At 45.7% G+C, this 14,359-nt stretch overlaps 1 protein-coding gene across 1 annotated transcript in view; it reads left to right on the forward strand.

The window, feature by feature from the left end:
• pkd1a (polycystic kidney disease 1a) overlaps positions 1-14,359 on the forward strand; it is a 51,053-nt gene that overhangs the window by 24,668 nt on the left and 12,026 nt on the right. Inside the window, exons 14-34 of the mRNA XM_076147864.1 lie at positions 168-545; positions 695-1,165; positions 1,306-1,437; positions 1,856-2,031; positions 2,672-2,802; positions 2,916-5,533; positions 5,639-5,842; positions 6,075-6,374; positions 6,492-6,937; positions 7,152-7,302; positions 8,663-8,815; positions 9,329-9,469; positions 9,901-10,222; positions 10,493-10,709; positions 11,236-11,395; positions 11,491-11,643; positions 11,798-11,942; positions 12,635-12,973; positions 13,054-13,142; positions 13,370-13,682; positions 14,159-14,336. Coding sequence (XP_076003979.1) covers positions 168-545; positions 695-1,165; positions 1,306-1,437; positions 1,856-2,031; positions 2,672-2,802; positions 2,916-5,533; positions 5,639-5,842; positions 6,075-6,374; positions 6,492-6,937; positions 7,152-7,302; positions 8,663-8,815; positions 9,329-9,469; positions 9,901-10,222; positions 10,493-10,709; positions 11,236-11,395; positions 11,491-11,643; positions 11,798-11,942; positions 12,635-12,973; positions 13,054-13,142; positions 13,370-13,682; positions 14,159-14,336 — 7,217 coding nt within the window. The remainder of the gene's footprint in view (positions 1-167; positions 546-694; positions 1,166-1,305; positions 1,438-1,855; positions 2,032-2,671; positions 2,803-2,915; positions 5,534-5,638; positions 5,843-6,074; positions 6,375-6,491; positions 6,938-7,151; positions 7,303-8,662; positions 8,816-9,328; positions 9,470-9,900; positions 10,223-10,492; positions 10,710-11,235; positions 11,396-11,490; positions 11,644-11,797; positions 11,943-12,634; positions 12,974-13,053; positions 13,143-13,369; positions 13,683-14,158; positions 14,337-14,359) is intronic.

Genomic DNA, 14,359 nt, shown 5'->3' on the forward strand with positions numbered 1-14,359 from the left:
AGAAAGAGCAATATATTGAATTAGTTAATCAGACGAAAATCCCAGAATCAAATATGTTTATATTGTGTTTCCCACATCTACCTGTAGAGAATTAAAGAGAAAGAAAAAGGACAAGTTTAATTTCCAGCATATTGTACATCCTCTCTCCTTCTGTCTGCCTCTTCAAGGTACAAGAGCAATTGGAAGACCTCCTTGTTTCCCCTGGTGACATCATCGCCCTGCAGCATGATGCTGGATCTGCATCCCTTCTCCGCTGCCAATCCCTCCCTCACTCACCTTGGCGACAACCTGTTTTAGCCCTCAACCAATCAGAGTGGTTCTGGAACACCAGACATTCCACTGACAGCACGGCTGCCCATGATGCTGATGACCCCATCACTGACCCAGACATCGACGTGGAGGCTCTGGTAGCGGATGGTGAGGGAGGCTGGCTGGAGGAAGCTGTCTGCCCTGTCAGGGTGCTCTATGTAGGACAAAGTGAGACCCTGCTTCAGGGAGCCCAGCTGTCTGCTGGTCTACCTCAGCCTGGAATCTACAACCTGCTGGTAATGCCCCAAAACAAGTTCCAGCACCTGTTTTGCTATCTATTTAACGTTCTGTAAATTTGGGATGGTTAAAAAATGATTTATCTCTATATTTTATTGGCTTACATTTGTAGGTATTTTTCGATGACTTTTATGTGTATTTATTGCAGGTGACGTCTGTTGATCCGTCTTATCCAGCCACAGCATCGTGTGCACTGCGGGTCGTGCCACCTCTGGGTTTGACAATCCTCCACCCTCCTCCTCAGAATGGCACCCTCTATCTCCAGCCCAATGACACCCGGCTGCTGCTCCGTGTCCAGTCTCAATATGCAACGACTGCATCTAGGCATGGCAATAACCATAGTGTGACCTTCCAGTCGGCTTGTCCCCCTGAGTTCTTCCCCAAACCCGGACTCTGCCAGCCACGGTCGAACTCAGGGGCTGAAGCCACAGAGCCGAGCCTGTTTGCGGTGCTGGATCTGGGGTTGGACGGGCTGCGGAATCCTGTGCAGGTGGAGCTGGAGGCCCACAGTGAAGTGACAGAGGCTAGCTTAACTGTGATCGTCTGCCTAGAAGAGCCGCTTAGAGGATTGGTGGTGCAGCCACACCCCACACACAGGGTGCTGATGGAGTCAGTCGTAGTGAGTATGCGTCGGCTCGCGTTTGTAGTTAATTGGTGCATTGCAAACGTGGTGTGTGTTTTGTTGATTTTATCCACGCTGCTTTGAATATGTACTTTACTTCTTTCTTATGTGGGTTTGCGTGTTCTTGTGTGTCTTAGAGCTACACAGCATCAGTGCGTGAAGGCTCTAATCCCACTTTTAAATGGACAGTGGATGACAAGCCCTACTTCACTTACTACAACACCGTCCTCAATGTCATCTACCAGAATGCTGCTGTGTACAAGCTCACGGTGAGTCTCTCATAACTTCAGTGTCACAATGAACATAATGAATGGAGAAATGGAATGTTAGTTGTGTAAATTGTTTCCTGACATGCTCTCTGCGACCAACTTGCTGACTCTTTCATAGAAATCTACAAACATGAACAAAGTACATTTTGTTGCACTGCAGCTTGTACCAGACAAAAGCATTATGAGTTTATTATTCACCCACCATGTGATTGATGAATCGAGGCTAATTTCTGTTAATCAATCACATTTGATTAAGTAGGCTCATTTTTGAAATATTTCTATAGCAATCTACTCTGCCCACAAAAAAAATAATCTTGTACTCTCGTAGAACGTTATACTAAGATCAAAACAGGGGCCAGCTTAATTTTTATCTCATTCTATTTTCTTGCCCATTGTGTGACTTGGTTGTGTCCTCCAGGTGACGGCCATAAATCATGTCAGCGCCCTCACAGAGCATTTCAACGTGACGGTGGACAAGATGCAGCCCATGAGCAACCTGACTGTAACGGGGGTGCCTGATGTGGTCACTCAGGGCTCCGCACAGACTTTCACGGCCTCTGTGGTCATGGATATGTCCGTGGCTGCCACCTTCCGGTATGAACGTGGGGATGATGCAGTATCTGGGAGGGTTCAAATTAGATGTTTCTGGTCTCTTCTCTCTTTAAATTCAACTTCACAGTGCTCTCTTTGTGTGTAAGTGCTCCTCCCTTCTTCTCTATCTCTCTTTTCAGTCTCTCTCTGGGCTCTTTTCTCTGTTTTCATCTTCACTTGCTCTATAATAGCACTGTAGCGACCATGCAAAGCCTTGGATTTATAACCATGTGGTTAGGGCAGATTGCTGACAAGAATTTTCCCTTCTGCTCTGCTGTTTCCCCTGATTTTTTTCCCTTTTTCTTCCACTCTTTTTTTTTATTCTTTTCTTTCCCTCCCTCTCCTACATTCCCACCCTCCCAGCTTTTGCACTTTTTTACTTTTTACTTAGTTTCCCGCAACTCTCCCTGTTCTTGGTTGATTGGTCCTGAGAGGTTTCCTGAGTTTTCAGTTTCCACTTCTCTCTTTTCAAAACCTGCCTTGGCAAAGATGATTACTACTTTTCAACTTGTGACTGAGTTTGTGGGATGTGTGTGTTGTGTGTATTGTAGTACAGTGGATCAGTGCATCCATTCCTCTATGCTCCACATTTCTTTGTAAGGGCTCTCTTTTTATGCTTTTACATTCTCTCTTTATGCTGCAGATGGTCTTTTAATGATGGTGGTTATGAGGAGTTTGAATACAAGCCTCCCTACGACCCCTCCCTGCTCTGCCCAGACCTCCCCAATCAAATCCTCCTCAGCAACAATGTCACCTATGTCTACTCACAACCAGGTACCCTACTATTTTCCAGGCGCACAATTCAGTCTGAAATCTCAATTCATGCATAGAAAGTAATAGCTTGACTGACTTGTCCTTTTTCTCTCTCCTCCCGTCTTTCTATACAGGAGTGTACATAGCAGTGGTGTCAGTATCTAACAGATATGACAACATCACTCAGCGAATCGTGATGCCTGTCTACAGCATACTCAATCGTCTTGAAATAGAAACAACACCACAACTCATCCTTGCTGGCAAATCAGTTGATTTTGAGGCACATGCTTGGCCTTCGGCCTACGGTATCCTCTATACGTGGCATTTTGGAGATGATTCTGCCCCGCTGCAAGGACGTGAGAGGCAGGTGCCACACACCTATGCAGGGAGCGGTCCCTTCAATGTCTGCGTGTCAGTAAACAATACCATCAGCTCCATGGAAGGCTGCGCTGAAATGTTTGTGTATGAGAAAATTAAAGTTTTAACAGCTGAAAGCTTCTCTCCTACAGAGCTCCACACCCCCACTATAGTGTGGGCACATGTTGCTTCTGGTAACAACATCACCTGGACGTTTTCCATGGACGATGGGACCAACTACACTACAACGGTGCCTCATGTGTCACACAGCTACATCAAAGAGGGCAATTACACTGTTAATGTAACTGCCAGAAATGCTGTTAGCTCTGGTTGGACAATCCTCCCTGTTCAGGTGTTTGTCTTCCAAGTTGTGAGGATGGAACCATCAGGTTGTGTCCAAGAACGGACCCCTGTCCCCTTTCACGCCTGGGTGTCTGGTAATGCGTCGGCTCATCTCTATGAATGGAGCTTCGGGGACTCAAGCCTCAATGTGACCCAGCGTGGCAACCCAAGAATCACACACACCTTCTGGAACAGCGGGAACTATCACCTCTCTCTGCTTCTTTCAAGTGGGGCCAACAAGGCCAACTTCTTCACCCATGTGTGTGTGCAGCCAGGTTTAGATAGCATCAACCTTACCCTGGAAAAAACACACGTCTGTGTAGGAGAGGAGGTGCATTTCCAGGCCAGAGCTGAGCCAGAGTTCAACTACAGCTATTTCTGGGACTTTGGTGTGGAACAAGACTCCGTACCCATTCATGGTTCCTGCAATATGGTGACGACCTATAAAAGCCCAGGTCATTATCTTGTGACAGTCACTGTCTTCAATAACATTTCCACAAGTAACACCAGTGTTTTGATTGAGGTTCATACACCCATAGGTCCCCTTGTTATTCAACATAATGGTACTAGGTCTGGTAATCTGACGCTCAGAGCACCCTACCTTTTTACCACCTCCTCTTTGGCCTCCAATGCCAATTATACCTGGAACTTTGAAAATGGCAAAGTGGTTACAGGGCAGAATGTCATCCACACATACAACATCTCAGGAAAATACAATATTACACTGACAGCCGCCAACAGAGTTAGCAGGAGCCAAACTGTTTTACCCGTAGCGGTGCTCGCTCCAATCCGTGGGTTAACGGTCAATGCCAGCCTAGTAAATGTTCCTCTCAATGCCTCGGTCCACTTTGAAGCTCAAAAGGAAGAGGGAGATGATGTTCGGTTCTCCTGGATCTTGTGCGACCGGTGTAGCCCAATTCCAGGCAACCACACTATGTTCTACACATTCCGCTCTGTTGCGACATACAACATCATTGTGACAGCGGAGAATGATGTGGGAACTACAAAAGCAAGCATCTTCCTTTATGTCCAGCGTGAACTGGAGGGGTTGCAGATTCTATCTGAAGAGGAGATTGGAGGTGGAAGCACAGGGTTGGATGGCTGCTGCTTTGCTACAAACCGTGTTCTCCACCTTCAGGCTGCATTAAGGGAAGGAACCAACATGACCTTTATATGGAACATCATCAAAGAGCTCGACCCTGCAAGCTCAAGCTTCAACCTAAGCGTAAAGACGGTTGAGATTAATTTTCCTGTGCCGGGTCCATGTGACATCTTTCTCCGGGCAGCCAACCTTCTTGGCCAGCTGTCAGTCAACAGAACCATCCATTTCCTGGACCCAGTTCGGGGTGTGTATCTACAGATCAGTGACAGCCCTGTTGCAGTAAATGCCCCAACTAACCTGACAGTGTTAGCTTTGAAAGGCTCAAACCTGCAGTACCGCTGGTCAGTGAATGGGGATGCTCTTCAGTGGAACACACCCTGGGCAACACACAGCTTCTCCAGTCCTGGACTTAAACTTGTCAGTGTGGAGGTTTTCAATGAAGTTAGCTCAGAGATTGTATCTGAGACCGTCAGCGTCCAGGAACTCATTACTGGGCTAAGTTTCACGGCTACAAATGTGACAGAGCAGAATTACGTTGCAACAGGTGTCAATGTCACACTACAGGGAGAGGTTTTGACAGGAACCGATGTGATGTGGTCATGGATGTTGGGTGAGAGCACAGAGACGGGAAGGAAAACCTCTCTGATTTTCTTGGAGCCAAAGACAGTCACCGTTACTCTGAATGCTACCAATGATGTGAGCCAGCAATTGTTTTCCAGGGAGTTCTTTGTCCAGGAAAAGATTCAGGGACTGGAGCTGAAAGCGAGTAAAAAGACTGCAGCAGTTGGTGAGAAAGTGGAGTTCAACATCTCTCTGACTGCCGGTTCAGATGTCGATCTGATTTTCAGAATCAGTGGCGACGCCACTGTTTACCCTCAAATTAACCGAACCTACATCCACGAGTTCAAGAGGGTGGATACTTACATGGTCAATCTCACTGCTCACAACCAGGTAGAGTCTCAGATAAATATCATATAAGCCTTTTCCATGCTTGTGATGTACCTTTTTAATTAAAAAAATGCGCTTATTTGTATGCATTCCATTTTGTAAAACCAGGTAAGCTCCAAGAGACGCCACCTCCAGGTTGAGGTGATGGAGCCAGTGACCGGACTTTCCATCCGGGATTGCTGCCCAGCTGCCATCCCTGTGGGTGAGAAGAGAACATTTGTGGCCAACATCCAGACAGGCAAACCTGTTAGCTTCCTGTGGGTGTTCGATCTGCATCATCTCCATCAAACCCCATATATAGACGTCAGAGAGGTCAGTTGTGGCAGCTATTAACCTTCCTTATCTTGGCTTACTTACTAACCATGCTTAACCTTTTTAACTGTCCATTAAATTGAGCCTTGAAAGTCAAGAGTTTCCAAGTTGAAACGTATTTGCTATATCATTACATAAACAAAAACAATAAGGTCAAATCAAGGACAATTTCATAACATACAGAAAATATTCAGATCTTAAGTTTCAATGTCTTTCAATTCATGAATTCCAGGTGACCTACACACCAGAAGAACCAGGTTTACTAACCATCTACTTGAGGGCCTTTAATTTACTCCCTGGTCAGAACATCACAAAAAACATCCTGGTGCAGAACGTTCTGAAAGCTGCTGTGCTGTATGCTGCTCCTCTTGACACCTTCATCAATAAGACAGTGACACTGATGGCCTCAGTCACACCAAGATCTAATCCTGTGGAGTGCCTGTGGAACTTTGGTGATGCTTCTACTCTAGGTCACACCAACTCCACCACTGTGCGCTACGAGTACAGGCGTCCAGGACGCTACCAAGTTCAAGTAGGTTTCTTCAAACTACTTCAGCCAATATGTAAATCTGTTGTTTGTTTCATTGTCCCCAAGATGTGGTATGTCTTCTCAGTTGTCTAATTATACCAACTTGCTCTCCCCTGCAAGGTGAACTGCAGCAATTTGGTGAGCTGGGTGTTGGCCCAAGTGGAGGTAAACATCAGAGTGTTAGAGTGCGAGGAGCCAGAAGTGCAGGTGGTTCAAGCCCCTCGCTTGGCCATCTGGCGCTCTCAACCCACCCTGGTGGAGGCCAGTGTTGACCTAAAAGGCTGTCTTCGCTACGGAGCTCAGTACCTTTGGCAGATCCTCTCTACACCTGTCTGTGATAATGACCGTGACCAGCGTATAGCCACCGGCCATCGTGGGGTGGCTTCTCAGCCATTGCCTGTTCCTCTAATTCGTCTCCCAGCGGAGGTGGATGTGCGGCGGCTACAGCTGTCACTGCCTAAGATGTCTCTTGTAGCAGGGAACTACACTTTGGTGTTTTCTCTGTCATATGAAGGCGTGCCACTAAGGAAGGCCGCCTGTCTGCAACTCAGCGTCATGGCTGCCAGGTCAGTGGAGGAAATCGAAATTTGGACACACTTTACCAGTTTCTTTCCATTTCCTTTCATTCTCCTTCATTGTTGTTGTTAGTTGTTTTTATGATTACTCTCATTCGATGCAATTTCAAGCATTTTTGTGACTTTATTTTGAGGATTGCCATATTGCTGCACTCAGCTATTTGATTTTGATGTTTAACTTACACCTTTCCCTTTTCCTGGTCAGGCTGATGCCCATTATAGAGGGGGGCACCTACAGGGTTTGGTCAAGGACCCAGGACCTGCAGCTCAGTGCAGAGCATTCATATGATCCCAACATGGACCCAGATAGCCAGTCACTACTTTACTACCACTGGGAGTGCTTAGGTACTTCCAAGGTAAGTAAAACTATTACTACTGTACATACTACAGTATACTACTACACTGTAAAAACAAAAACAAATCACTGTTAACCAATGTGGTTTAACGTTTGCAACAGCAAAGGTCTGAATGCAAACCGCAAGCAGGCCCCCTTACCAGCCCCACCTAACATCTCCCTCCTCTTGAATTTGGGAATTTTTAATAGGGCAATGAATGGATAGAATAATAAAGATTAGCTGATGCGTCTCTTACGGAATGGAATTGTGTTGATTTAAGCATTGTAATGATAGTTTTGATGGAACATTAGTCATAGTACATTTTTAAGGGTTTGGAGGACACATTTGTGCGTGAAGAGTCTGTAAAATGTTATGCAATGGTCATCTGGTACTGAGCACTGTAAAGTCCTACAGAGAGTCTTGGCAGGATTGGTGTAAAATGGAGAACTTGGTTTGGGACAGTGTGTGAGTGTGTTTGCTGTACGTGTTGTGTTTGGGTGTGTTTGTGTGTGTCTGCGTGCACAACGAGAGTAGATGGTCATTAGTATGTGTTTGTGGGTAGGAACACATTCACCATGCTTCCTTCATTCCCTACATACAGTATAAGGCCCAATGGGATTGGTGTGTGTGTGTGTGTGTGTGTGTGTGTGTGTGTGCATGCTCATGTGGTCAAGCAGACAGGCATTCAAAGAGTTATGTAACTGTTAAGAGATAAACTCGACATTCCACAGCTGGTGTTTTGCACCTCCACCCTGACAGTCCTACACGTACTATATACACACACATAGGCAGCGTCGACATCACTCACAGCTGTGTGGCACTGATAAGAAACAAGGACAGAGATATGTAGACGGGTCACACAACAGTGAGAGAATTCCAAAGTATGGAAAAGGAATTGGAAGGATTGACTGGCACAGTGCGACGACTGACAGCAGGAGGCCATATGATGGAATTAAAAAGTGTTTGTGAGAGACTTAGAAGGTTGGCAGAGAAGCTGGAGCGAGAACTAGGGGAGGTTTCACACTTATAAAACATCACAGGGAAAAAAGCCTGCTGGATCATGAAGGAAACACTTCAATGAAACGTATCTTTATAACTAAATATTACACTATAAAAAAAACTAAAAAGGGCTGATAATGTTTTATTTCATTTCATTAGGTTGACAATACAAAGTACATAATCAAATCATTAAATCTTTTTTTAAACTTTTTTTTTGCCCAAAGATTAGGCCGATCACATCTTATCCCCTCCACCAAAAATCTAAATCATCAATCAGTCAGTAGCTTATCAACATTCCTTACCCAAATAGAATATCACAGTATTTCTAATGAAATGCCTCAATAACATGTCTCCCCTCCCCTGCGTCCCTCTCTGCTTCCAGGGTGAAGATCACTGCTCCAGCCTGAACTTTGGTCTGGGCTCCAACGGTCCAGTCCTTGGAATCTCTGGTTCAGAACTGGAGGCCGGCGTGGAGTACACCTTCAAGCTGACCATCAGCAAAGACGGCATGGCGCCTGAGTTCACCACGCAGACGGTGAGTGTGTGTGTGTTTCCCCTGCCTGCATGCTTACATTCACTCTTTGAATCCTTCCAAAAGTTTTTTACATGCAACTTCTGTAAACATGAATACATGAACACCTACCTAATTTTAGTACCTTGATGACCTTAGTCATGATTATTTTACAAGGAGACACCTTTGTCAAAATGTTGGCAACTGTATATCTAATCTCTGTTCTTTAATCTTCTATTAATAAAAGGGGATTAATGAATGATTCGTCTTTCACTTTTTAATCTCTTTTTTTTTTATTTTTTAAACAATTCTAAAGAACTAGTCCCACATGAATATTAACATTCAGTTCCCCTCAGTTTCCTCAGCTCTTTTTAAATGCACAGCCTTCTTTATTTACATTGAACCATCAGCACCTCAAAAACCAGGAACGGCAAACTGCTTCCTGGAGGTGAGATTGGCACTGCAGTCCCCTAGAGAAGATAAGAGACCACCCACAGAGATAAATGAGATGTGTTTGTGTGTGTGTGTCTGTGCCAGGTTCTTGTCCAGAGCGGCCATATTCCCATGGTGTATTTGGAATGTGTGTCCTGCAAGGCCCAGTCCATCTATGAGGTCAGTCAGAAGTCTTACGTCTACCTGAGAGGAACCTGCACCAACTGTCAGGCCTTCCACCGTGGGGTAAGCGCACACACACTTGCACACGCACACACGCACGCAAACAGGCAAACATACAAGCACACAAACTGAACAAAATCAGACTTTTCCTGTCTCATAGAAATTAGGTCACTACACCACAGATGCAGTGAAGTCAACATTTCCAGATTTCTTCCGTCTTGCACCCCCCCGCCCCCTGCTCTCCGCCCCCTATTCAGACTTTCAGTGGAAAAGCAGAGTAGTGTGTGGGTGTGTGAGAATGAGGTCATCCTATAAGAGGACTCGGGGGGGATGTGACTTTAGTAGTAGTGAAAAACAAGGACAAATTGCTGGTTGTGTCACTGAGGCTCATGTAACACACATTAGTCTGACCAAATAATCATTTTTTTTGTGCTTAAAATTATACAACTATGTGTCATGTGGTAAAGCCTTGTCTCTCTCTCTGTCTGTCTCAGCGCTGGAGTGCCATGACGCTTCAGAATGAGACGCTGGTCCTAGACTCCTCCTCAACCACCACCAGGAGCGACGGCATGAATCTGGTCCTACGGCAAGGCGTCCTGCGCCTCGGAGATTCCTACATCTTCACCCTGCACGTCACCGACCATGACCTGGACGGCGAGGGTGCCGCCTCCATCACGCTGCACCACAACATGCCCCCGGACGGTGGAGAGTGTCATCTTAGAGGGGGAGGGGAAGCGGGAACGGAGTACGGGGATGGAGACGGGGAAGGCTTTAGGATACGCACACTGATGGACCGGGTACACTTTAATTGCTCAGGTAGGAAGAAGGAAGGTGTGTTCTCTCTCTCATATGCAAATCAGTATGATTGCTGACCCACTCTCTATGTTCATTCTCCCAAATTGATTTACTAGTTTCATCTAATCAGATTGAGTTTAATTGGTCCTCAGATTTCCCTTTCACACTTTCACATCGCTCTGTTCTAAGGGGTCGCACAAGTTAAAGTTTGAGGACAGCTGCTGCTCTTGATTGTCTTTACTTCATTGCTCGCTCTCTTCTTTTTGCCGCCCTCTCTCCTTCTTCCCCCAGGCTACAGTGATCTGGGGGTTTCGGAGACCCCCCTGCTGTACAGCCTGTTGGTGACACGCTGCAGAGAGGACTACTGTGAGGACTTCTGTGTGTACAAAGGCAGCAGCCCTGAACACTCTGCTTTCCTGCCCCCTGGCTTCAGCTCAGCCCGCCACCGCGTTAACGTGTCGATCACTGTGGAAGACCTCCAGGGAGCCGCCGTCACCGCCCTCAACAAGTAACTACACTCGCTTTGCTTAACTCTTTGGTCAGTTCAGGCAGACGTGTGGCTTGGTGATGAGAGATTCATTCCAAAGGTGTTACTTAATGTGCACCCCAAGCTACTGTAGACAAGCTTCTCTATGAGGTTTTCTTTGGCAATGCAAGCAACGCAGTGACAGCTCCAACTCTGTGCTATAAATTAGTTTATCTCTGACCTTCTCGGAGAAGATGAATATTACCACCGGGATCCATGAAGTCTCACATGCTAATGGTTTTATTTTTGCAGAGAATGAAGTCACTCTGGATCTCAGGGATATTTGAATGTATTTCTAAGCCGCGCTCACAATGACTTTATGATCTAGCAGCATCTCTTTTCAGTGGGACAGAAATACGAGAAACCTCACCAAAGTTCACCAAAAACAAATCAAACTAAGCCACTACACTGTAATGGGCTCCCGCGTGCACACACACATTCTCCTTAATACAGGAAAAGTACAAATACTGAGCTCAGTCATCTTTCTCTATTTTTTGTTATTGTCCAGGTCCATTGAGGTTTTCCTGCCAGACAACCCTCCAGATTACAGCAGCCTTCCCCATTGGCTGGCTGAGCTGACGGATAGTAAACTCAAAGAGCTGCTGAAGCAGGGAGACTCTCAGAGGGTCCGAGAGTTATCGCTGGCTGTTATTACTGTTCTAAACGAGGTTAGAGACCTTTCTATTCAGCGAGCCAAAATCTAACAATAGGTTAGTCTTTGCATTCATCAGTTGATTTATCACACATGCTTATTTTCCTCCAGTATGAGCAGACCAGGGAGTCATCAGTGTTGTCCCAAGCTGAGCGCCATTACCGGGTCAGAGTTCGCAGCAATATCACCACAGCTCTGACTGCACTGGACCTGACCACCGTTGATGACATCCAGCAGACTTCGGCTGCTTTGGCGCAGTGCACGGTGAGTAGGGGCGTGCGGGAAGGAAAGCACAGACAGAGGCAAGAGAATAAAAGAAATGAGAGAATTATAAGCATGAAGTTGGAAAAGTAAGAAACGAAAAAGAGGCAAGCATGTGACACCATGTCAACTGTGTCACCTTGTGTGTGTGTTCCAGGCGGTGAGTGGAGAGTTCATCTGTGAGGAGTGTCAGAACAGCACTCTGAACAAGCTGGAGTCCATGCTGGAGATTCTGCAAACCGACACTAAGCAGGGCACCGTCACGCCGACTGAGATAGCCGACAACATCCTGAACATCATGGGTGAGGAAACAAACGTCAGACCACAGCAGAGTGTCAGACAGGCTTGGTCTCTCTCCCTGAGTGCAGGATTTCATCTTTCAGAACAGGGTTGTTGCTCATCTCAAAACTTCATTACATTTTTAATGTTGAACCAATGCCACTATTTTTTTGCATTCGTTTTATTGAAGCCAACATCGTACTTGACATTGAGCATACAGTTGTAGGATATTTTGGAGAAAAAAAAAGGAAGGTTGTATTATGCAAAACCAATACCACTTTTTATAGCATTATTGACAGAGTTTTTTTTATATAATTTGCAGCATTTATTAATTGCCCTAATATAAATAGCTGTACAAGACAATTTCATGGGCAGGAGTTCAATAATTTATATATTTTGATAAAATGCAGCTTGTAGTGGTTTTCAACATACCAAAGGCCAAAGAAGTGTGCTTGTCATAATGTAATTCTAATTTAAGGATATAATCAGATTAGTTAACATTAGTTCAGTCATGACAGAATATGTTTGGCCTTGAACGACCATCTGGTTTCTCATGTTACTTACATCTTACAACATACACCTCTCCCTCCTGCCATGTGGGATGATTGATGATCAGCTTAAGACAAGCTGCTAGAATGTTCATCTGCTTTTCTTCACCTCTCTTATTCCCTCAATCTCATCTCCCTTTCTTTTCACCTCTTCTTCCTCCCTCCAGGTGACCTGATCCATCAGGTCAGCCAGTCAACCTCCCAGTCTTACATCCAGCCCCCTTACCTGGATTCTGCCCCACCCTCCTCCGCCTCTGCCTCCTCCTCTTTGTCGTCCAGTGAGGAAGGAGGCATCGTACTAGACCCCTCCCCCTCCTCATTGGAGCCACACCCCCTGCGTGTGGCGGCCAAAGCTTACAGTCTCTCTTCTGTCCTCATGCTGATCCTCATGCACGCCCGCGTGCTCAACGAGGAGCCTCTTGTACTGAAGGGAGCAGAGATCGCAGCCACTGGGAAGCTGGCAGACCCCCAGAGCCTACTCTGCTACCATGGCAACAACAGCCCAGGTCTGTGTATCCATGAGTGTGTGTCATCTTCTCTATTTTTAATCATTATTCTTATCTATGTTTATCTTGTTTATTTATAGAGTGTAAAAGATTCTGCATCCCCAGAGCTTTCAACAGCAGTTTGGGAAGAGCTGCTGCAGGAAACAGCATCATGCAGCTAATGTTTCAGGTAATGTGAGGAAACATCTGGTGTGATAGCAGCTTCTAAGTCTGAAGTGCAAATTCTCCTCTTTTTGGATACCTGACAAACAGCTTGTCAGGCAGTGTGACTGAATGAAAGCTGCAAGAGTTTGTTATCAGCCTTTCACACGCCGAGAGGCTTTTTCCTTCGAAGTTCCTTCAACGCTCCATCAGATTCCTCTTATTACTTTTTCAGCTTTTGATCTTTCTCCTCAGGTGGAATCCAACCCTTACCCTTTCAACTATGTAGCCAACTACACCGTCTCTACTGAAGTGGCATCTATGGAATTCCGCACAGAGAATGGAACCCAAATCATGATCTCTGGACTGGATGATAGTCAGGCCATCACTGTTGCCATTAATAATGGCGGAGGTGAAGCTGGGCCCGAGGGTGCAGGGACAGGAGGGGTCCCCACAGCCGGGGCCGTTAACATCAGCCACTGCAACTCTGTCATTGTCAGGGTCAGTGCTGGTAACAGCAACCGGCAGGCAGGGCTGTTTGTCCAGCTCAACTTCACCTCTCTGGAGGGTAAGGCTCATCTTTACTTCATAGACAGAAGTTGGACACATAACAGCTTATATATGAATGATACTTTTTCAGGCAGGTTCTCTTTCAGGCTATACTATATTATCTTTCTGTGTGTATTACCTCCTCAGCAATTTCAATAATTGCAGCATTTGTATTATTGTGTGTAAATTGCTCGTCCTCCGCAACACAAAGTAAGGCTATGTATTAAACATGAATGTATGAATGTAATGAGAACATTAGGTTTTTCACGTGTGTGATCAAATACAGCTGATCACGCTCACTTTGTGATAGTGATAGTATGTGATATTACATACTGTTCCCAGATTAATTCATAATTCTGTCTTGTGTGTGTGTGTGTATTATGCTTCATGTTTTTTTTTTGCGGTTTACTACATTCGTTGACTTCTGTCGTTCTCATGCTATGAATAAAGTTTGTCTCATGTATGTTTTTGTTCTTTTTCCTTTTCCTCCCCCAGATGCCAAAAAGAGGGATAACAGAGAAGAGGAACAAGAGGAGCCGTACATCAACGCCTACCTCCATTCCCACGAACGACCCAACGAGTTCAACTGCACAGACATGAAACGCATCACACTCAGCATGACCAGGGGCCGAGAACTGGACCACAGGAAATACACCTTCTTCCTCTCTCCAGAGTGAGTGTCTCTATTACACTCTA

This window comes from Genypterus blacodes, unplaced genomic scaffold, assembly GCF_046128005.1.
Source record: "Genypterus blacodes isolate CSIRO-AG114 ecotype Tasmania unplaced genomic scaffold, CSIRO-AGI_Gbla_v1 ptg000039l_1, whole genome shotgun sequence".
Taxonomy (NCBI): Eukaryota; Metazoa; Chordata; class Actinopteri; order Ophidiiformes; family Ophidiidae; genus Genypterus; species Genypterus blacodes.